Here is a 24788-nt window from a genome sequence, read left to right on the forward strand (position 1 = left end):
GTTTAGCGTCATCATTGCATCAAACGTTTCTTAATTGAATAACAACATTTTTCACTAAAAATAACTGAGTTTTAATGTCGATCGCTAATTTTCAGAGCATTTTATATTTTAAAATTTTAAGTTTAGTACGACGACACGTTACTATCATTAATTATATAAAATTAGAACTCGAGCGACCAGACGGGGCTTCAATACATACACTAACCCTTTACGTACCAATTAGTTCGGCATGGGAAAAACGAGCTGTACTTCTGACATGAGAGAATACAGACATGTGTCTAGTTTGGTGCAAATTCGAGCGCGAGAATCTCGTTTTGGGGCGTGTGGGGTCGAAATCGAATTATTCTGTTTGTTCGCACACTCCACTGTCACTTTTAACCCTGCCGTGACTTAGTTAAAATATTACACGGTGAGATTCTGCCGTAGGATGGATAGATTTATTTTACTCGTACCGGACTCGTGCTACATACATATGTGTAAGTATCAGTGGTTTTTGGTTCTATTTAAAAACATGTTGTACATATGTATGTAGTTACATATGTGAGTATATTTCATTTTCCAGAAAAGAGCATCAATTTATTGTAGATATGTATAAAAACACTGAAGACATTTTTACAGTAGAAGCACTATGCTACGAAGTTTAGTAAAATAAGAGAGTTCTGTGATATTTCATTTTGAAAATGGCTTGGTTTCCTTACTCACATTTTGCTGCGAATTATGACAGGGGTCCGCAGATGTAAATGAATTTCAAAAAGAGAAAAGTTGATAAAAACTCTCTAGAATCTTATCATACAATATTTGACTCCGTACGAGCGAAAGTTAAAATATTCTTGAGAATTTGAGTAAGACTGTTTAAGTTTTTTTTCTTATCAATCATACTAAATGCAGTACACTGAAAATATGATATACGTATTTCGAAAAGTTTTCACTCGGTTCATAAAAATATTTCAAAATTTATTTATTATTAACAGTACATAAATTATTAGATTTATTTATTTTATAAACTTTAATTTCCTATGATGCTATTACGGGTTGGGGTTCGTATATAAATCAATAGATTATAAATTTGAAATTATATTCAAACAGTGGTGACAAAGTGGATAAGATGGTTTTTGCCAATTTCATGAGGTACCATTTCAACAATGCAATCTGATAAATTGGCAAACTCTGATATTAAACGATCGACTTGGAGTTATAATATCAAAATCTGATCAGCAGCACTGCAGAGATACTTCTGAATGAAGTCTTTTCAATCCAGGTCTACACAGGGTTTGAACCCGGGAACCTCTCGATGGTTAGCATTAACACAACCACCGATTTATACTGCTAGCTACATACACTGACAGTCAATTTCTTATTATATGTATTTACGTATGCGAGTTTTATTATAATTTCATGTCCTTAGGTTGATTCGTAATTATTACAATTTTTGATAAGATCAATGATAATGTTGACTTTTTCTTAGGTTATAAAATGCATAGCGGGTAGTAGATGGTACTCGTTTTTCACAAAAATACTTATATTTACGTCGCATTACATCGATGGAATTCTCGAATTATTTTTAAGAATTTGATTACGGAAAATTCACTACACTTACAGGGGTGATACGTTATTTGTAATCAATTTTCGATGGAAACTATACATTACGTTTTTCAGTCTGTTAGTGTTTATAATTTTTGAAGTAATCATTAATCGAATACACATACATACAGGCATACGTACATGTAGAGATTTACCGTTATTAATAATGCACGTTATCGAATTGTAAAGTTAAAGGATAGAATGTGCACAAAAACACTTTGAAACGATCGATTATCTGCCGTCGTAGTGTGTCTGTGCTGTCATGTTATCCGTGCAAACTGACAGCTACTACCAGTCGGTTTAAAAGCAATCGCATTGTCTTCAAACTGCTCCTGATGGTTAGGGGTAGGGAGATGAGCCACCCAGCGACCACCCCCTAGCCCGTTGCCCGGTTCTCTGTCCAAATACTGGACAAACTTTGCCAGATTTATTCGTCGGAAGCGGACACGTCGTAGTCGGTGCGCGTATTTTCGCAAACCGTTCTGTTTGTGCTGTGGTGGTCGCCCTCGTACGGTCGGTCGAATAATTTTAATGTTTATACGGAGTGTGTGTTTTGTTAGTTTCGTGTGTATTTGAGGAAGTATCGCTTTTGCTGCTGTACCATCATGCAAAGAGTAAATCGGCTTTCGCTGAGGTGCGGGCTATGGTTACAATTTGAGAAGTGGTGGTTGCTGCTGAAAAATAGGGGCCCACAACGTAGTACTTCGCATGCGATATGAACTGTCTGAATGAAATGTCTGAAATCTCTCATGAATAGGTCGTCGTCGTCGTCGACGAATGCATAATGTTTACAAGGGACATTTTTTAAACGTATGTATGTACCTACATACGTTTCGGTTTATTCTTGTAAACAATGGTCCACACCAGGGATCGTCAATTGCCAAATTTTTACATTCTATTTTGACTATAATAATATGTTAGATTAAATTATTTGCAATTAATAAAATGAAATGGTACTTGTTATCGATAAGATGACGATCATACAAATATCATAGCATTTTCATTAAAAGCGAAGAATAGCTTAAAATATTTCACCAAATCTAATACTTAATAATATAATAAAAATATGAGACTATCTTAAATATGGGTCTACATCACGGCATCGAAAGGTCGAAAGATCGAAAAAGCAAAAATCGAAAATCGAAAGATCTCATGTCAAAAGATCAAAAAGAATGTTTCCATGGTAAACGGTACTATGTATGTATATATAATATATATCAGTGGCATGCGGTGAAAATATCTCTCTTTTTGTCTTTTTGTCGTACAACTTTGCTTAATGTGCGCGGGCAGGATACGGGAGGAAAAGCCTGTTCCTCTAGTATCCTGCTCGCGCAAATTAAGTGAGGCTGTATGACGGGGGGAGAGAGAGTTTTACCGTACGCCACTGATATAGAGTATATATATATATATATATATATATATATATATATATATATATATATATATATATATATATATATATATATATATATACTACCCGCTTTTCATATGTATTCATGGTAAACGAACATTTTCGATTTTTCGACGTTTCGATGCGGTGAAGGTCACCGCTTAAAGATATAACCAGTAGCGTGGGCTGGTATTGGCATATATGCTTTCTAACATAGTGGACACAGTTTCGAGTCCTACTGGTCGCTGCTGGCCAGACCATGGTTTGTGACTCCAGGTCGATCGTTTCCTATCAGTTTTCCAATTTATTTGATTTTTCAAATTTGCAATTTTTTTAATAATGTCGAATTTCGCTGATTCGTCTATAAATGTCTCGCAAATTTTGAGTTTTTCAGCATCTCGAAATTTCACGATTTATATAAAATGCTCTAAAGATTGATTAAAAATTTAACATTTTAATGTTAGATTATTTTATTTTAATATTGTATTATATATTTTAAGATGATGATATATATATATATATATATATATATATATATATATATATATATATATATATATATATTATACTTTGGAGATTGGTAATATTTAATGCTTATGCTACATACGTATTTCGAGAAATCAAATAAGATTTGATCTCATTCTCGGCGTGAAATGCAACAGGTTTCTCCCCGAAGTCAATAATTTACGACAGGTTGCATTTGCAATCCCAAAAGCTCATAGAATTCCCCTTACGTCCAGGAAAGGTGTGATATACGTATTTTTGAGGATTTAAACTGCACATTGGGAAAATATTTTTCCGCTTTTGTGCTGGTTTTAAGTGAAAATATTTTCAGGTGAAAATAAAGCTATAGACAGATTGCTTTAAAAAGACCTACATATGTATTTTAAATTTGCTACGTTCATATTTCAGAATTTGACTTAACTTACTGCATTGTTAAGCTTTTTTTAAATCATATGATGTATATCGTTTAATATATGTATGTATGTGTGTACAAACATATATTAAAACTTTCATGTTCATGGGTTATAAAATCTTGAAAGAGGTAGGAAAATTTCTAAAGGAATAAAAACTTTCCGATTTCGCGCCAAGATCACGTCGAAAACTGAAATTTGATTTTATTCGCTTCAATGGATTCGAGTATTTGTTTTTGCTCGTTAAAAGTTTCTGTAAAAATGATGGATCTTATAACAAAGGGCAAAGGGCCAACTCGAAATATATCTCGAGATTTGATTCGGACATTGAATACAATAGATAACATAAAACTCGCTTGGAAAAGCAGTGCTGCTGGAGTTTGCTTATATTTGTATAACATAAGATGCCAAGAAGAAATGAAATTTATTGTGTCACGTAAAATCGAGGTGAACAATTAATTTTGTGTTACTACCGTACGTCGTTGTGATCGTCACGAAAAATGAACGAGATTTACATTTTTTTCTCTAAGAAAATATGTCAACAATACGTTTTACAATAACGATAAACAAAACGGAGCAGAAAGTATCGGAAGAAACTTGAAAAATTTGCAACGCCTTCATCAACCGACAAGAAAGTTGGATAGAGGTCGTGATCGAGGTCGTCTTGTGCCTGTTTTTGAATTTTTATTGCGAAATTATGTCGAATCGCTTATTATCCCATACGCCCTACGGCCATTAACAGATTAAATACGCGAGTTACATCAAACACGAAAAAGAAACAGCGACAACTCAATTTTGTAACGGAAAAATATATACGTATTCACAAAAAAGCGAGAGTGCCAATTAGCATAATCGCGTGGACGTCAATATTTAAATTTAATCTTAAATATCGTGAAAGTAAAATCGTTTGGAAATTGCAATACACAAAATAATCGAAAATATTACAGATTATTTTGATCCTTTCAGTTGATTGTTTTCATATTTATTGTCATGGAAATTATTTATACCTATGTATATAGTCCGTTTGAACGGAATATTCAATGCTGCTCTACATACATATAGTAAAATCAATCACGTGTATTCAAACTAAATATTTTGGATAAAATTACATTAAATTGCATATGAATTAAAACGGAGTAATTTATTTGATATTATTTTAAACAATAATTACGATTTTTTTCTGTACATACACATTTTATTCGGATGGACTTTATGTTCGAATTTATATTTGCGTTTAAATTTTGTTTTATTATTATAATAATCTTCAGTTGTTTCGATGCAGAGAAAATGGCTTCTCGTGAAAAACAGGTAATTGATAATATTTCAATGTAATTGAATATTTATTGCGCAAAATACATGGAAAATGTCTTTCAACCGATCATTATTTTGCGCTTGTACATAAATAATATGTAAATGTAAGAATATTTAGATTCAATACTTGTATTCATATATGGTTATGTTGTGTGGCTGTGTGTATGAAACATTTGAAGCTTTCTACGTTTCAATTTATTTTTCAACGTTGAAATTCACATCTGAAGGAGTTTTCACATGCGTTGAAAATTTGCGAAAATTCATGTGATGACAGGTGGGATCGTGGTGGCTGTGAGAGGGGTGTCGGTGGAAAGTGGGTGGCAGGTAGGCTGTGCAAAATGAAAGTAGATGTAATGCAGAGGAATCATGGGGGAATAGCTGTCCGATTAGAACATGTCTTCCTCTTTCTTATAACTTTTCCGGTAAACAAAGGGCATCGACAAATAAAAAAATATATATTCGAGGCCCTTTTATACCTCCGGGAGGGGTAAAAGGATGGTTGAGGGTTGACGTGTGTATATGCAAACATTCTAATGGAAGGAGCGCACACGTGCTGCGGGATTTGACTTCAATCCTGGGAAGGCTTTGCGGGGAAAACTCATTCCGTGTGCAATCTTCACTTTCTTCTCAGCGCCACGTGTTTGCGCCTAAACGTATGCTTCCCTACAGCCCAGGCAAATATTAATTTTTTCGATGTTACTTTAAAAAAGATAAACCTATACTTATACATATATGTATATATGTATGTATATTCTTATTATATAATATAAGATAGCTTTACATTATTATATAATTGATTAGTTGTTGATATACATACATGTACCTACATCTAATATATAATTTCGAAAGAGACTTTGAACGTAACTATGTATGTAAGTATAATATATTTGGTTGGGAGCATCGAAAACAAATCAAAAATTGTATAACGACGATATCGATATATGGTTGAATATTATTTGTTTTCGATTCTAATAAATTTAATAAAAAAACAATTGAATATTTACTATTAGTTTCTCCATGTTTAAGCTGTTTATATTACAAATAACGAGCGAAGCCGGGTAAAAACACTACTTAATTATAAAGGTAAATGCTGATTTATTATTGCATACTAAATGAAAATCGAAATCAAACCTTTGTTTTTAAGTGCCTATTCATAATATGTACATAAAATTTCCATATTCATGTTATAACAATGTTATTTAAATGGATTAATAATATTAGTACTTATTTTAGGTCTTCTTATAGATTTGAATTCTCAGGAGAGTTTATTATAAAAACTTTATTTTAAACGATAAATGTGCGTTCAGTGTGGAAATATTAAATATGTAAATTTGAAATTACAAGGCAAGGTTTGATGTATGTGATGTTAGCATGAAATAAAGTCGTGCGTTGGCAATCTTTATGAAATTCACAAGGTGATAGGAGGTAACTGTGTATAATATATAAAGTAAACTAAAGTGAAAATATACGATACCAATTTTCGAATTGTTACTGAGAAAAGTTTTGGTTGACTGCCACCGAGGACGTATTAGGTACATATTATTTTTGACCATTGTGGCATTACAGGAAGAACCTAATGCGCCACAATGGCCTATATATACATGCATATATATGTACGTATATACATACATATGTATATTCCATGTTGCAAATTTTAATTATTTTTCCGTCGACTGTCTTGGCCGTTAGGGACGTCTTACGTCACGTCCTGATGTTTCACTTTGTTATTTTACATATGTATATTCAGCCTTAGTTAAAAAGGACGGTTTAGAAATTTTTTATAATTTTAGTGTGATACTACGAGACTCGCAATAGAAAGTATTTTTATTTCAGTTATTTGTTTGATGTAATAATGGTAGATATGCGATCTATAGTATCTATATATGTACATACATATGTATGTATGTAGATACTATAGAAAAATGATCAAACAATAGAAATTTAAAGCAAGAAAAGAAACAAAAAAGGATCAATATGAGGGGAATATTGTTAAAAGAAGATCGAGATTTATACAAAAAGGAATTACATGAATAATTGGTAGAACAGGGATTAATGTGAAATAATGAAGAATTACTGTGTGACCTGATTGGACATTGGAATAGGATTTTACTTAATAAATAAGGGCTACCAATTATATAATCCCTCCAATAACAAAAAATAAATCAAAAAATTTCCTCCTACATTGTAAGGAAACAAAACGATCATTGCAAAGAAATCTGGAATTGCAATAGGAATGCATTTTTTTTTGTTTATGCGTTCTAAATTATTAACATACACGCGATAGAAAGGAATCCAAACAGTACTAGCAAATTCCAGATGACTTCTTAAACATTAATTGAAAAGCAAAGCAGCAGTACTAGTGGATTTAAATGGCTGGGGTAGTGTAAAAGTGAAACCCAAATTCCTATATTCAATCAATATGAAAATACAGTTTCAATGTGAAATCACATTTGGAATTGTTAGAATTTTTTGTTAAGGTTTTTTATGTATAAGTTTTATTAACAATTTCGATTCCGACTCCACAGCGTAGGTGTAGGTGCAGTGAAATATACGAAACAAAATCAAATTTTAGTTTATGTAAGAAAATATTAAATTATTGTTTAAAAAAAAAAAAAAAAAACATAAGACATCGCGTTTCATTTGTTTATTATACATAAAACAATTATTGCACGATCGTGGTTGTAAACAGTCGACGCGCGTGCGTTCGTCCCGTAGGCAAGTCCATGAGCGTGTAGGCGAGTTTCCTAGCCGCCCCCGAAAGTGCGCATGCGTAACACTGATCGTGTGTGTTCGCCCCGTGACTGTGCGCATCGCATCGGTCAGTCGCAGTCGGACTGCGCTCGCAATCGCACGTCCTATCTGTCGTCGCTCGTCGGCGCGTCTTGTCATCGCGAGTGCGCGTCTCCACTTACGTCACGCGGGACGACGATCCCGACTTCCGATTCCGGTTGCGGACATGAACGGCTAGAGACGTTCCCTCCCACCCGCCACCCACTCCCACCCCGTCGCCGAGCGCCAAAATGTGCGACGACGATCGCAAATGACACTTTTGGCGCCTTGTTGACAAGCTATTCGGCCATGTGAGTTTTCTCTCCCTCTCTGTGTGTTTGTGTGTGTGTATCATCATCTTAGATTTTTCATCGGACGGTTATGTACTCTACTTCCGGTTTTTGTTGTACAATGTTTATTTAGTTTGTCCCTGAGTTTTCGATCGGCAAGTTTATCATCAAGTATTGCGTGTGTGTGTGTGTATACATAAAGTGTGTTTACCTTTTAGTATTTGAAAAGTGTTTATTCTCAATGCGGTTTAATTTTTTATTATTATCTTTGTTTGTATATTTGATAAACGTTGTCGGTTTGTATGTACATACATACATATGTAGGTATGATTAAATTTACAGATACACATTTTAATTTCACCAGATTTAGTGTGAATTATCTATCAAAAATGTTGTGTGAATTATCAGATTTAGTGTGAATAATTATATTAAAAAACTTTACTTTTTGTATATGAAAGATTTTAATTTTGTGTACTGAATAAGTTTTTCATTTCGTTGAAGTTTTTCCAGTTAATGAATGAAGTTTTTTTACTATCGTTTATATTATAATATTTCTGAAATATGAATTGAAATTTTGTATCTGTATGTAAATATTATATGTACATATATTGCGAGTGATAAGGTAATTTTGTGCTAGATTTGGTGTTGGAAGATAGCACGAATTTTCGGAATATATAATAATTTATTGAGAATGTTTTGTAATTACGGCCCATTGAAATAATTGCTTTTGGTTGTTAAAAGTGTGATTTTAATTTATTGTACGAACGTGTTGGTTTTTGTTAAATTTTCTTTTACATTTTACGATTTTATATTATTTAACGAAATTGATATTGTATATCCATATGACAGGATAATATGAATTTTTGTAATAAATTTATAAATAAAAACGGATGTGATTCATGTTAAACTCGATAAAGTATTGTTATCGGTCGGTTTTCTTAAAACATTTCTAACAAATTGTATTGAGTCCTATTATAATGTCACGTATGATGTGTTTTTATTTTGAACTTGATTCCGGAGCCGATGCGAATATTAATTTATTTATTCGTGAAATGCCATTCTCCTCCTATCCCGTGAAGTTTTTCAAACACACTTTTCCTTGGCCGCGTTTGAGGTGTTCAATATCATTTTCCTCTTCCGTTCTTGCACTTGATATATACCGTTCGGATGCCATTCAATTTCCCCGTATATTTATTGCCCTTTTCCTTCGTTATTTCTTTATCGGCTCGAATTGCCTTGCCCGTTTTCCACACACGTGTGAACATATGAATATGCGCGTCGGTATTTGTGTTTTTGTGTGTGTGTATGTGCGCAGTTTTTGCGGTTTTTCTCCTTTACATTTTCGCCATATATATCATGTCGCGCTCACCTACTGAAGATTCGGTCGGTTACGGCTCTTAACTCACGTGGTTATCGATGACTGTGTTGTTTCTTCCTCGTGAAAAATTCTTCTCCTTTTTTTTACATACATACTATATATACATACATATATTTTACGCAAAACGCGGTTACGTGTTTCGAATCTGTGATTCTCTGATGTACTGTATCGATTTTTTGCGCGAAAATGTCATATATGTATGTATATGATTTTCAATGAGAATGTAATGTAACGCGACTTGTTTATACCGAAATTTTAAAATATTCCATCGAAAAATGTCAACGTTTGAGACACGACCTCGTCGAATGTTTATTGTGAAATTTACGCAATTGTTAATGAGTGGGTGTGCGATTTCCATTTATCCGATGTATTATGTACATGTAAATATGTATGTACGTATCTATATATGTAGAAAGGTAGATACAATGTGTATAGACCAGTTTTTCAGACCGAAATTTGAAATCAGGTGGATCGAATAATAATATGTATGTATGTGTTATATATACATATGCATGTATATAATATAGACATTTGACGTGTTAATTGAATATTTCCAAACGGAAAATTCGTCATCGGGATTTCGTATTTCATACGAGACGTGCAATATTGCCGGCTCATATAATATTACCTGTACAAGCCAGCAAGAGTTTTTATTCGATTATATTTATCCGACGTTTTTATTTATTTATTTTAAACAGACCATTGTGGCATAACAGGAATAATGGCCTGTGATGAAACTTGACACATTATTCAATAAATCAATCTTTTCGACCATCGTGTTTGTTTATAAATTGTGAACGTTGAATTGTCGTATTTTTATGTTGTTATTTGTAAAGTGTTCATAATACTCTCAACAATTTGATTGATTAGTAAAATGGTTGTTTCATATAAACAAATATGACACTTCAATTGATTATAATATATGAATGTACATATTTTTGTGTGTACATTCAGTGTCAGATGGTGAAGGACGTGATATATCTATTTTTATTATTATATTCAATGAAAAATTGAGAGTGACAGATGAAAATACATTTAATATTCCTTTGAATGATACTATGATCTCGAATTTTTAAAAAGTTATTTCGCATTTAAATTTGGCTTAAATAAAAATGAAGATATTTTCGGAAATTAATATTGTGTTCAATTTTGGAAGTACATATGTATGTATTATATATGTACATAGAGAGAAAATTGAATCAAGTACATACATATGTATGAAGATAATAAATTTGTTTTAAACTTTAGAAATTTGATTTAATTTTTCGAAGAGCTTGTCGGTTGGTGTATATACATAATATGTATTATATGTATATACATACATAGTTCCAAACGTTTAGTGCTTACGCTTTTTCATTCAAGTATAAAGCAATTAGTAAATTTTCAAAAGCATGCTTTTTTACCATAGAAATATGCATTTGTATCGGAATAAATCATATTCAAAGTCTATCGAATGCATATATATGAAATTGTGCGTGTTTTCTTTTCAAATAAAATTTTTATTTTCACGACATAATTTGTGTTGCTTTTTCGTCACAAGGGCAAATCATTCGATTGTTTTAGGATATACGGCAGTTTCGATAATCTCGTTATTGTGATCATTAATCTAAGCGGGGAAGCGGGATCCCGTGTCTTCCGCTTCGCCTGCCTCCTCATCCTCCCACTTTCCCGTTACGGGACAGGGCGGGAAACAGTCTAATCCATTAATCCGCTACGGATATTTTCCCGTCTGATTTTTCATTCTCTCCTCTTATTTTCTCGATCCATTTGTAATCGTTTATGGGATTGCGGCCATTGCGTTGACGTCGTCGCGATATCTTCAGCGACTCGTTGCATTAACCCAATTTGAAAATTTGTAAATGTTATATATGTATGTATGTACATATGTAGATTAACAGAAACATCATGCTCATGTATGTATATCATATATGGAGAGATTTTTCAGTTGACGGAAATTAGATGCTGTTTTCTATAATACATAGAGGATCGGTCGGCTCTTTGGCGGATTGAATGGTTTATGTAAATATGTAGCTCGGAAAATTTATAAGCGAGTCAATTTAGTTGTTGAGGAAATTGAAACACGTCACAACGGTCCGTCGTTAATTTTCGCGCGCTGAAATTCCCCCCTCCTATATAATAAATGCGATGTGATTTTTTCTCTTCCCGCCTTCCAATTTCCCACCGGCTTTTCTATTCGACGTAACATTAATTTATGCTAATAGACGTCCGTGAAAAATGATGTGATAATAATCGGCAAGTGTGTATTTAAGCGGATGCGGCCCTCGCAAGAAAATTAAAATTTATGATGTTATTTTCCGAGATTTGACGCGAAAAATACAAATCGTTCGCCGGTGTCGGAAAATTCCTGTTTGAATTTATACGCTTCCGGCCGCGATGTAATCTGTGGTCTTTTATCGCCATCGGGAAAAACTCTCCGGGGTCTCGGCTACGGATCCGACTCGGTCGGTATCGTTTATTAAAAAAAAAGTATTACGTTTATATTGCAAGTTTGTTATGGCTCACTTTTAATTTTTCCTTATATTCGGTTGTCGGCCCGGGAGAGATTTCGCGAGGTCGAAAGAATCCGACGAATGCTTAAAAACCGAGAGTTAAAAACTTCTTGATGTCGGTTCATTATGGGCATTTTGAGAATTTCACAAAATTATCTTCGTAATCAAGTTGTAACTGGTGTTGTTTAAGTTATTTTTTTTCTCTCTGAAATAACTTTTTGCTTACTTTTTTTTTTAAATAATGAGCATAATGTGAAATATAAATGAGTATAATATTTCTTATATTATATTACATACACACGTTCTATTCGTAAAAGTACGTTTCATTCATTTTAACTGTGTGTTCGTTCGTAATATATGTAATTTATTGATTATTTTCTAATTGTTTTTTAAAACACAGAAGTATACACATAAAATGTACTAATAAGTAAGCTTTTAAACCTGAAAAACGCAATATTCTTTTATGTGTGAAATTTTTATTCATTTAGTCATATAGTAGTGCGTTTTAAAATGAATATATTCTTAATATTAAGTATTAATAACTTTTTAGTAATATGGTATTGGTAATCTTTATCTTTTGCATTTGTTATTTATTGTGGTTAGTATTTATTTATATAAAATAATATAATCAAGTTTATACGTAACTTATGTATATTATATTATAAATATGATATAAAATATGAAAATAAAATTCGTATAATACGAATTTTCGGAGCGTTAACGTTTGTACAGTTACCTTGAAGTTTTTGACTACGCTTTAAATGGCCATTCTTGGTAAAGTGTATTAACATACAATTTAATATATTTTAGATGTGCAAAGAAGTGCTCGAAACCGTAATATTTTATAGCGTTTGATCAATTTTGAATAAAAAATTGATTTTCGTTTCGCATCGATAAAAGGGAACCCTTCTAAAGAAATTACGAGTTCGCCAATGGAATAGAGGCGGACGAGGAGATATGGGGCGGGAGGGGGAGGGAGCATTACGAGGAGGAGAGGAGAACGTGGAGATAGGGTACCCCTGATGGCTTGTTTTGTTCGAAAATTGTGTTATTATCGTCGAAGTTATCTTTCGTTAACCCTTAGCGGCCCGGTCCGAATATTTGGTGGGGGAGGGGGGGGGGTGACCATCGGTTGGGTGGAAGGGGTGGTCACCCCAGTGGGCCATGTCGGGGCTCGCGGGCCGTTGGTGCCCGACTAATGGTGCGGAACGTTCGGCGGATGTTTCGCAGAAGAAAGCCCTTAGAACTTTTAGCGCTGGGCCGTTGCTCCACCTCCCCCTTTATTGCAAATGTCGTCGATTTGATTAATGCTTTTTTTTTACTGCTGCCACTTTTTTCTCACCCTTTTTTCCACTGCGAATGATATTTTTTTCGGTTTTTTTCGGTATCACAATTTTTCTCGCTGGCGGAGTTGCGCTCCATCGGAAATTCGGAGTTCGAATATTATGAGCTAACGAACCGACCCCGATTTTTCACGTCGGAAACTTAAACCGAATGCGAATTCGTCATACGTATATATACTTATAAATTTTAATTAAATTGATCGCATAATAAATAAACGAAGAGATTTATTTTTTAAGTTTATTTTGTTATTTTTTAACTTTCATTCTTTGGGTGTTTCCAACGGTCTGAAAATTGAGTTTTCCGTAGATTTCCCGCGAAAACGTTTAATTGAAATTAATTACGAAACTTTTTAGCGAGGTGATGAATTTATAATAAGCGCTATATTTATTTATTACACACAAAAGGTAACTTTTCGCAATTTACGCGCGACTTGTAAAATTTACTTTCTTGCATAAATTTGATTACTTTTCTGTATACCGATGTTCCGATTTTAATCCTTCACTTCCGAACAGTTGTGAAAATAAAAAAAGTAAAATTTTGATTATTATCAAACCATTATGAAGGCACTCACTCATTTGTAAAAATAGCTAGTGGTTTTGAAATACGGTTTATTAACATTATTGACTTTTCAAAATGAATGCCTTGTTATCAATCAGTCTTATGTTAAATATTTCTTAATATAATTGGTCAATTGGTCAAACATTCAAAATTTTTAACATATTAAAATTGTATGTAAAATACGTACTTCAAACGAGATGGCACAATAATTTTATTATATTTTATTTCATTTTGGTTGTGGCTTTTAATTCCATTCAAAATCAAAATAATACATTCATTTTTTCCATTTATCTAAAATGCCGTAAATTAATTAATTTTAGTAAAAAAAAACAGAGACGAATGAAAGCGTGTTGGAGAGGCCTTCATCCAGCAGTGGATGGCTGCAAATGATGATGATATCGTCTTTGTCTTTTAAAAATAACTAGTTGTTTTACCCGGCTTCGCTCAGTATTTGTAATATAAACAGCTTAAATATAGCGAATCTTATAGTAAATATTCATTTGTTTTTTTATTAAATTTATTTGAATCGAAAAAAGAATATATCTAATCGTCATAGAAACTGATTCGTTTTCGATTACCAACCAACAATACTTACAAACTTACAAAGTCTCTTTCGAAATTATACATACATATTAGATTTCATATATTTTTTTTTATAAATTTATTCTATTAATAATCCATTAAAATTTAATGTTGATTTCACGGGTAAAAACGGTTGAGGGGTATTATCACAGCTCGGCCTCGTTGATGTATGATCGTTTTTCTTTTTTTTTTATAACTTTTTTGTACAATGTAGGGGTGGCTCGTTGACCATTTGTTCTGTGCCACCGGTGCCGGCCGTTTGCAGGACAATATTCCGTCGAACATCCTGTTTCGTGGGTCTATCGCGATGCCAATTTGCATTTCGATTGAAACCCGGCAAAAGCGCACACGACCCGTTGTACAAAAGGGGGGTCGTTTCGCAAATTTATGCCCGAAATTATGGCCTTTTGAATTTTGTCAATAATGCCGTATATGTATGTAAGTCGTACAATACGCACGCTAGCGTTTTGTAAGCGGATTACGCGCGTCGTGTCGCTATGATTAATTCTACTGGTTGTCGTCGGTTAATTTGGACGATTTTTGAATTAATTTTTGTACGACATCAATCTCAACTGGTGCTAAATTGACGCTTACGATGATAATGACAGATTTCCAACGGTAGTAATTGAAAAATCTTTTATTGCTGTCGACAGGGGCAAATGGGTCAAACGCTCAACGAGCCAATTGTATATAAACAAATACATATTCGCAATTGTATTATACTATTCGATAAGGTGGCTATGGGATGTATGTACATCCATACATATATACACTTGATATTTTATATCGTTATATAAGATAGGTTATCTTATTATTATCGTAAATCTATTTCGAATAAAATCAGCATATATTATTTAATCGAATCCTATTCTTGTATTTAATTATGCTTGGGCTTAAAAATCTAAATAAAAAATTGTAATAATTAATGACGTATGTACATATGTATTAATGTACAAAGTGTACATCTTACATTTTGAAAGTAATTTTATTTTTTTAATATTATGTATATTTTTAACATAATCTACAGATTATTATAATTCAAAATTTTAATTTTTTTTGTCTATGCCTAGTCCCCTGTTTTAAAAGTCATTATAATTAGATAAATACGTAATATAAAACAATATATTATTATTACTTTCAAAATGTAAGATGTATGTATATTATTTAGATTTGTAAGCTCAGGCATTAAAAATAAATTCATCCAATTATTATGAATTTTAAAACAGGGGACTAAATAATATATTTTTTAAATATTTGAATTATAATAATCTGTCTTGAAGTGATGATTATAAATAATGTCCTCATTTAATTAAATAATGTCATAAACAAAATAACAATGGCAATCGAACCGTAATTAAAACCGTACCAATCATACATTGAGAGTAATTATTATTATTTTTTTCAACGAAAAATCTAATTTTGTATGTATAGGTACATACATATGTATATATATATATATATATATATATATATATATATATATATATATATATATATATATACATATATGTATGTATGTTGGCCAAAATACGAAATTTCTATTTTGCATTTGATTGAGCTAGTCATGCTAAACTGATATACTGGTTTATACATATGTACAATATATGTACATACATATGTATAAGAAGGCTAATGACCGATAGTTATTATTTATTATCTTGGTTCTCAACGAAGCGCGAATTTCCAATAAGCCGTTGTCGTATTTGATTAGAGAATATACGTAATACGGTCATAACTTGAATCATGTATGTATGTACTTACATATCTCTGATTCCACCGTCGCAGCATCCGTATGGTATCCGCCCCTATAGCGGCCTCGTTCCTCATTGAAGGAGCTTTTGTTGTGCGATGTCCATTTGTACTCAACTAGTGTCAAATGCACAAGGCTATTCATGGTGTACGTAATACTCTGCCTTTGGTCGAGATTTAATCAGTTCGATTTCATTACTGGCCTCTCCACTGTTCAAATGACTGGTGCATTGTGTTTGTGTGGTTTTGCGAATGGAACGGACTTGGTTATGTACATAGGTATGTACATACATAGGTGCATACCTATGTAAGTATGTATGATGGTATATTCTTACTTTATTCATGTTTAGACGAACAATGCCAGCTTGTTTGTATTGAAACTCGTTTTGCTACATACATATTTTCGCAAGTGAGCTTTGATTACTTGTGTGTGTGTTTGCGGTTATCATTGTCGTTCAGTGTTTCCAAACATTTCTCGGTCGGGCGTGACCCACTTTTTGTCTTCTGCTAAAACTGCACTATTGCACACGGTCAGCAGGAAACCTAATGCAACTTTTATGTGCATATATGTATGCACGTATTCCATGGAAACGATCCCAATTTGAGGTTTTATACTATGTAAGTTTGCGGCGTTGTTTTAATTCGCTAGGCAATATTCCTACAACATTTTGTGCAAACGGGTTTCCAATTTTTTTTTTCAATAAAATTATTTTGAAAATATGTATATTTTTTTTCGTTCAAGGCTATTTACATGAAAGTTTATTTAATTCTCAAGATTTGTATAATTAATTCTAAAAATTCATATAATTTTTGATACAAATTATGTGAATTTTTAGTTTAAATAACGGGTTCCCAGAAACCATTAGGGTGACACCACTGCCTGTATGCCCTTATATGTTTGACTTTCCGCCCTCTATTTGTTTTGTGGGACTTTAATTGTTTGAAAGTCTATAACTATAACTTTTTCACACTATAATATGTTATAAAATTTGAATTGTAGGCTCTCATTATCTCCCATATATATATATATATATATATATATATATATATATATATATATATATATATATATATATATATATATATATATATATATACATATATATATATATATATATATATATATATATTTTTTTTTTTTTTTTTTTTACTTCACTAATAGTCCTTAAATTCAATTTAAATCCATTGTCTAGACGAGAGTAATTCAAAAAAAGATTACATCTCTCAACGATATTTAGTCCTCTTCGGTTTAGTTTTAAGTCCCGGCTTTAAGTCTGCGAGATCTTCTTCATTTTAGTTTTATTAACGTAAATATTAATTGCTTTGCCTTTGCATCGATTCCTTTCATGTTCAACCCTTTCAACTTAGTTGAAATTTGAGTGAATTTTTTTATTGATTATATTAGTGATATTGTTAAATATTGCTGTAAATTTTTGATTTAAATACAGAGGCGTAACAAGGGGAGGGGGGGGGGGGGCGATAGGGGTCTCGATGCGCCGGGCGCACCAGCTTTGGCGAAGGCGAATTATATTTTTTATTTATTGTTTTATCATATTTTGTACTATCTTTCACTTCGAAAAGTACAAAAATTCGCCAAAAACATTAAAGTTAATGATTGTTTTTCGTAATCCACCTCTCGAACATACAGTATTTTATAAGTTTTGTATTGAAAGCAATAAAGTTGCGTCAAATTTGAGCTTGACCGTGAGAGGGGAAGATGCATGTAAGAAAATGCTTTTGTATATTTTACTTGCATATTTTGTGTAAAAAAATGCTTGCCCGGGCGCCATTTACCCTCATTAGATATTTCATTCTGTACATATATGTAATTTCTGTTGTAAAATGCGTTTATTAAAATTTTATTCTATAATGTGATGTTGATTTTGAGTTTTGACTCATTATTTATCTCATTATTATTATTATTTTTTATTTCTATACAAATTAATTAAAGTTTTTAACAAATATTTGTTTTTATTTTTGCAGGTGTCTCTTCTTCTGAGTTTTTCTATTTGATCAGCGAAAAGTCGCTGAACAATACTCCCTATCATCATTCACTAGCGCCGAACTTCTTAAAATTTATTTTCAAATTGATTTCCAATCACATAAAAATTAAAATCTCTTCAAAACATTCTCTACGATATTTGAAATCAAATCTAAATTAATTGTAATCGTAATTACATACACAATTTCAAATTGATGTCGAGTAATTCACATAGCGCGTTCTGTCATACTTCGTTCGCGACCACTCCTAATAATAACATGATAATTACGAGTACTGCATACTATTGATTAAAATTGAATAGTGCCGATAGTTAAATATTGTGTGATACGAATGCGCCATAACATAACTGTGTCGCGTCGCTGTGATTTTAAATAATAATTGATAGTTTTTTTTAAACATTAAATAGTCGATAAAATAGTGTATTTATAATGCGATCGCGATGCCCATCAGCAGGCCGGCGTGCTGCTGCGATGTTGTTGATGTGTGTGATAGTTGTTTTGGGTTTTGTGCCCAGCAAACTCTTGGCGGCGAGGACCAACAACGTCATATACAGCAACGAGTTTGCTGTTCACGTGCCCAGCGGTAGAGATGCTGCGGACAGGGTAGCTGCCAAATACGGATTCGTCAATGTTGGCCAGGTGAGTTCGCTTAACCGTTCATATTGTTATTTGTTTTTGTTATTGACGTGGAACTATCGGTAGGTATCAACGCGAAACATGTCGTCTTTCGATTTGCGGACATTATCTTGCACATGCATAGTAATATTAATTTCGTTTCTTTTGACTCCATCGTGTTTTTAGTATGATCCATGCGATGGTTGTTCAGTTTGAAAATGGAAAAATAAGTATATGTATGTAGAGGTACTACGAAGCTCGATATAATCAGCATTGAAAAGTTTTCTGTTTGTCTTTCTCGCGTATCATTCGCGTTCAAGTAGGCTGTTTTCGTCGAGACGGTTCAAAATGATGCGATTTTTTTGCTGCCGTTGTTGTTACGCTTTAACTTTGTCTCGTATTATTTGTTTTGTAGTCATTTTCTGAAAAAAAGTACAAGCAATACTCAAAAACTCTGCAAGCAGATGAAATGAAACAAAGGAAAGAGTTCTTGTTTGTCACGGTTTTTTTCTTATTTGAAAACTTTGATGCGGATTTATAAAGAAAATATTTTCTTTTTTAAAAGTACAAAAACATATTCAAAATTTCCGTACGTTAAAAAAGTCATCGTAATTAGTTTTGGGTAATTAATCAACGCTATTGATCGGGGTGATTTTTAGTAAAATTGACATATTTTTCAACGTGTTATTTTTCTAGGTTAAAATTGTATTTTACGATTATTTGATTTATTTAATACTTTATATCATGTAACGTAGGCGGCTTAAGATTTATTTATAAATAGAAAATCAAAACGTCGAGATAAAAATATGCATTGAAAAATTGTATGGACGTATCCAATTAGTCTCGCTACAAAATCGACCTGTAAATATATTCTTACGCTTGATTTAGCGCGTTGCATCGCTGGATTTTAATTATTGCAGGTATTGGATATATTCAATACGAGTGAGCTCTTTGAATTTTTCATTGCAATATTTTATATAAAAGTAAATACTTAAAATAAAAATTTATATTAAAAAAGTCTACATACGTATCGTACGGGTTGAATAATATACATACACATACATATGTATATGTAAATGTCCAATGTGTAGTTTTTATTATGAAAATTGCGGTACTTTCATTAATCAGTTTCATCGACGCTTTTGACTTGCTGTTGGAAAACCAATTTTGCAATCAGTTGACGATTATATATGTTTAATATTTAGTATTTGCAATCGCAGTAGATTTTGTTTTTGCACAACTCGAATTCAAAAGCATTAAAACTAGCGGTGTACTAAAATTCAAATTTATATCTACGTACATATGTATATATAATATATTTATTTATACGTGTAAAAAAATTAGTTCTTTCAGTCTCTTTAAAATTCAGTGTGTAGTAGAAGTTTTGAGCACTGCCACTGCTGCAGTTGTACCCATTTTCAATGCGAAAATCTCGCCCAGAGAGCTGGTACTGTTATGATACTTCAAACGCAAAATACAACATGGGAATCGAAACTAGTATTTTCCGAACCTAGCACTGAAGACGCGCTAAAAGTGCATTCAAACGTCTTTGTCAGACAAGGGCTAACAAGCGTATATACATATATAGTATCTACATATGTTAATTCATGGATATGTGTAATTCGTTAGGACAATTGAGTTAAACAATGCGTCGATCATAAACGGAATTGGTTCATTGGTTAAATGGCTGACTATTTGTCATTGTACATATAAAATATAATGTGTACGGCTCGTATTAAATAACTTTCTCTGCGATGAACTGGGTCAGCTCTTCGTTAACCAGATACCATCTGAGGAGGCAGCGACTCAACAGTCAGCATCAAGGACAGCGAGGCTTTTGCGTTAGCTAAAGTGAGATTATGTATTTTGGAGGGCATATTTAATAATAAAAAAATGAAGAATGTTTACTTATCGCGGCACTTACGATTCGATGCCATTATGACACACACACACATAAGTTTTTAGGAAAATAAATATTTATGCTTTCGCGTTGTGGCGGCTGAAAAGAAATACGAGTGCGGTGAAAGCTAGTGTCTATTAAGATTTTTAAGATAAATTACTATTTCAATTCTGCGATAAATGCTCTTTATTATTATGTGATTTTTTACCAGTTAATATGTGCATTTGTATGTATGTATATATGTAATACACGTGAAACCAGCTCAGATTCATATATATATATATATATACATATATAAAGATTTCTTTTTATTTTAAATTAAAAAAGTTTTTCCAATTTTTTTATGGATTCATATTAATTTTTAAACTAAATGTAAATAACAAAAGTATATTGAATTTTTAATTTGCATATGCTCTTAAAATTTCGTATATACCTATTTACATATTATTGCTTACATGCTTACGCTATTGCGTATTTCTAGTAATAGAATTTTCAATAGTGTACTTGTTTGCCTCAGGTAAACAATTTTTGAGAAAATTATGTACGAATGAAAAAAATTCCTTTGAGCACTCGGTATATGTATATTGATATAATCAAGTTGGATACTGAATCGCGTTTGAAGGTTAAGACGAGTATATTCGTCCGTGGTGCTATCGATTAGTCGTTAGTCATCAACCCGTTGAACCGTAGCACGTAGCCTGCTAGCATAGCGGTTCACGTCGTAGCCGAAGTTTGCAGTGGTTGCAGATCATATCTTAATGCAGCAGCAGCAGCTACGACTTCTCTAACCAGATACCGTATCTCTTGTCCGCGAACCTACGTTGAAATTCTCTGAAAGTTCTCGCGGTAAATGAGTTGGACGCATCTGGTTCTTTATCTGTGAAAGCTTTCAGGTTTTACGGCCGAATTTTCGTAGGACGATCTCAGATCGTGCTCTTCGGTTTCAGTCTCGTTGCATGGGTTGCATTTCGTATGAATAAATTCATACCCCCCGTACTATTTTTTTGAATTAAAACTATTGGTCGAACTTTATTACGCGTAATATGGAGTGATTTAAATATGGTAATACAATAAGTAAGGTTACAGTAGCATTGAATGATTTAGAAGGGCACGAGTTTGAGGGCGAATTAAATTTATATTTGAAATAATGCATGATCGATTTTCTCATCGAATTTGTGTTTACGCGGGTGTAATTTATTACACATTAAGACATACTTCTACATATGTATGTACATATGTAACAAATTTTAAATAGCTGTCTAATATTTTTCAAGACGACTTTAAGGTCATGTTATTCGGGTTAATGGAATGCGCGTTACGGTATTTGCATTTTTGAAAATACTGTAGATTGCAACGAAGTTTTAGTATTATTATTATTATTGTTCTTCTTTCGCAAATGTTCACACCTTGCATTTTTTCAATGATGCGTGGTGCAATCGTTGAAGTTTTGTAATAGTATGTTTTTACCTGTCATACTATATTTTTATTTTCTACTTTGAAATTCGTTTGCGTATATACATATGTACATATGTACTTATATATGTATGTATGTATATATATATATCTATTTATTTATTGAAAAATCAACAGTCCTCAGATGTTGAAATTCATTAAATAAATTCAATTTATAAAAGAATAAATATAACAAAATAATATCAGAGCCCTATTATAGATTTTTACAAAATACATAATATATCTAGTGCATATACATATAGATAAACAAATGAAAAAGAAAAGAATAAAAACTAAAATATGACTAAATAGGAAAATGCATAATTAAACATAAAGTGATAAAATACAATTGGATACACATAAAGTGATATAATATAATTGGATAAACATACAGTAATATAATATAATTCGACAAAGAATAACTAATAGAAATAGAAATAGAAATGGATCAATCAATCAAGACTTTCCTGATGACAGTCCTGAATGTAAGGAAATACCGAATAGATCAACCTCATTCAGCTCGCTGCTAAACATATGATAAACACGCTGTAGATAGAAATATTTTAGGGAATTGGTTTTGAAAGGTAAAGTGAAAAGAATGCAACGTGTCTAGAATACCTAACTGGGATCCTGAAACCAACCTTACTCAGTAAATCGGAACAATCAAGGAAACCATTTAGGAGCTTAAAATATAATGTAGCATCAGTGAGTCGTCGCCTGACAGAAATATTGTTAAAGGATAGGATTTTTAAAATATCGGGAACATTAGTATGGGCATAGGTAGGAAAACGGTAGCATAAGGATTTAAGAGGGCTGGACCCAGAAAAATACAATAAGAATAAACCTTTGGTTTATTATTAATATATATTATGTTGATGTATTTTTTTAAATTTAATTTCGTTTAGTTTGTTTTTTTATATTTAGTTTTGTTTTTATACGTGACAAACCTCTTTGGTCCATCGGCTATATCCCAAGTGTTTTTAAATAAAAAAAATTATCTTGGTTTGATATTTTTTAATATTTAATATATGTACATGTACATATATGTTACATCAACATAATATATATTAATAATTATTTTTATTATTAAACATGTACCCAAGCTATCGTTCAAACTGAGTACAAATTTTTATACTGCCTTTTTATGGCGAAAGTTGTTGTTAAACTGCTATGAAAACACACAGTGAATTATGGCTGGAGAGAATATGGTGGCGCGTAAAATATTTAAGTTTAATATTGATAGTAAAAGAATTAATTAAAATCGTGAACATAATATATACATAGATATGTATATACATATGTATAAATACGAGGCTTGTGTTCCGGAATATAAAAGAGCATCGCGTCCGCCGCTAAGATTTTCCGACATTTTCCCCGTGAAACGGGTCAGTTTTTTTCTGCGGTTTGTTTTCGCATTCGCGCTACGTATTTATCTGCGTTTAATGTTTACAAAACATTAAACGCCCGAGTCTGCGATTCGCGGCCCCTACGGCTTTTACCGTAGAGCCTTTTCGCGTAGAAGGGCCACGAGAGGACTAATGACCCGTATCTGTTTCGCGGGACCCTGCGCTCTAATCAGACCTGCGCTCTCAATAAAGACTCCTATTTTTTACGACCTTTATTTACATTACATTAGCGTCACTCCTTCTTCTGTGCAAGGCCTCCGTCGTTACTACGTGCCTGGAATGTGTGCCGTTTTTTCGCTCTATAAATACCTATATGTATATGTACGTTCGTATGTATGTATGTATCATATAATGAAGTTTCGCATTTGGGTCGGTCGTATTATCGGGATAATGCGTATAATAATAATAATAATAATGTATGCAATGTGAAAATATAATTATAGGTATATGGTATGTTTGCTATATGTATGTAAACGTTAAATTTTAGCTAAATAAATATCGTCGTGTTTGTTTAAGGTTTATATAAACTGTATGCAATTGGAGGGTTTTTTTCATCGTATTTTTTTTAATTATGCAATCCTTGTGAGATTATTTTTAAAATAAATTGCCAAGTAGTAAAAACTATAAAAAATAATTCTTGTTAGTGGAGAGTTTATGAAAATTAGTCTCAAGTCTGAAAATAAGTAACCTCTAAATTTCGATTTTGAAAATTCTAAATTCTTTTTTTTTACACCTTTTTTGTCACATAGTAGGTCAGAAAAATCTGGATCATCTTTATGTAGGTATCGCAAATTTTTCTTCCCAATGTCAACAGCGGTGAAATGATCATAAATACAAACATATCCAGTTATTTAAGTGTATCATATTTAAATATGATTTTAAAAAAAATGAGTTACAGATTGAGTTGCATTGTTGAGGATGAGTTCTAGATTTTGAGAGGGTTTAAAATTAGGATTTTCTTAGAAATCGCGGTGTATTTTATAACTATTATTGTTTTATTTAGTGCAAAGTTGAGGCAAATTAACCGTTTAATGTAAC

The 24788-nt window shown here is 32.3% G+C and overlaps 2 protein-coding genes across 3 annotated transcripts in view; one reads left to right on the forward strand and one right to left on the reverse strand.

Moving 5' to 3' along the window:
* LOC143910245 (zinc finger MYM-type protein 1-like) overlaps nt 1-24788 on the reverse strand; it is a 727250-nt gene that overhangs the window by 311685 nt on the left and 390777 nt on the right. The gene's annotated exons all lie outside the window — the stretch shown is intronic.
* Nucleotides 1-24788, forward strand: part of Fur2 (furin-like protease 2) — a 546777-nt gene that overhangs the window by 35258 nt on the left and 486731 nt on the right. The window contains exons 1-2 of one of the 2 annotated variants that reach the window (XM_077428653.1): nt 8017-8276; nt 18360-19016. In XM_077428653.1, the coding sequence (XP_077284779.1) occupies nt 18807-19016 (210 nt within the window). In that variant the 5' untranslated portion in view covers nt 8017-8276; nt 18360-18806. Of the gene's footprint in view, nt 1-8016; nt 8277-18359; nt 19017-24788 lie in introns of those variants that run through there. The other variant, XM_077428654.1, reaches the window with a different exon arrangement.

Source organism: Arctopsyche grandis, chromosome 4, assembly GCF_051622035.1.
Source record: "Arctopsyche grandis isolate Sample6627 chromosome 4, ASM5162203v2, whole genome shotgun sequence".
NCBI lineage: Eukaryota > Metazoa > Arthropoda > Insecta > Trichoptera > Hydropsychidae > Arctopsyche > Arctopsyche grandis.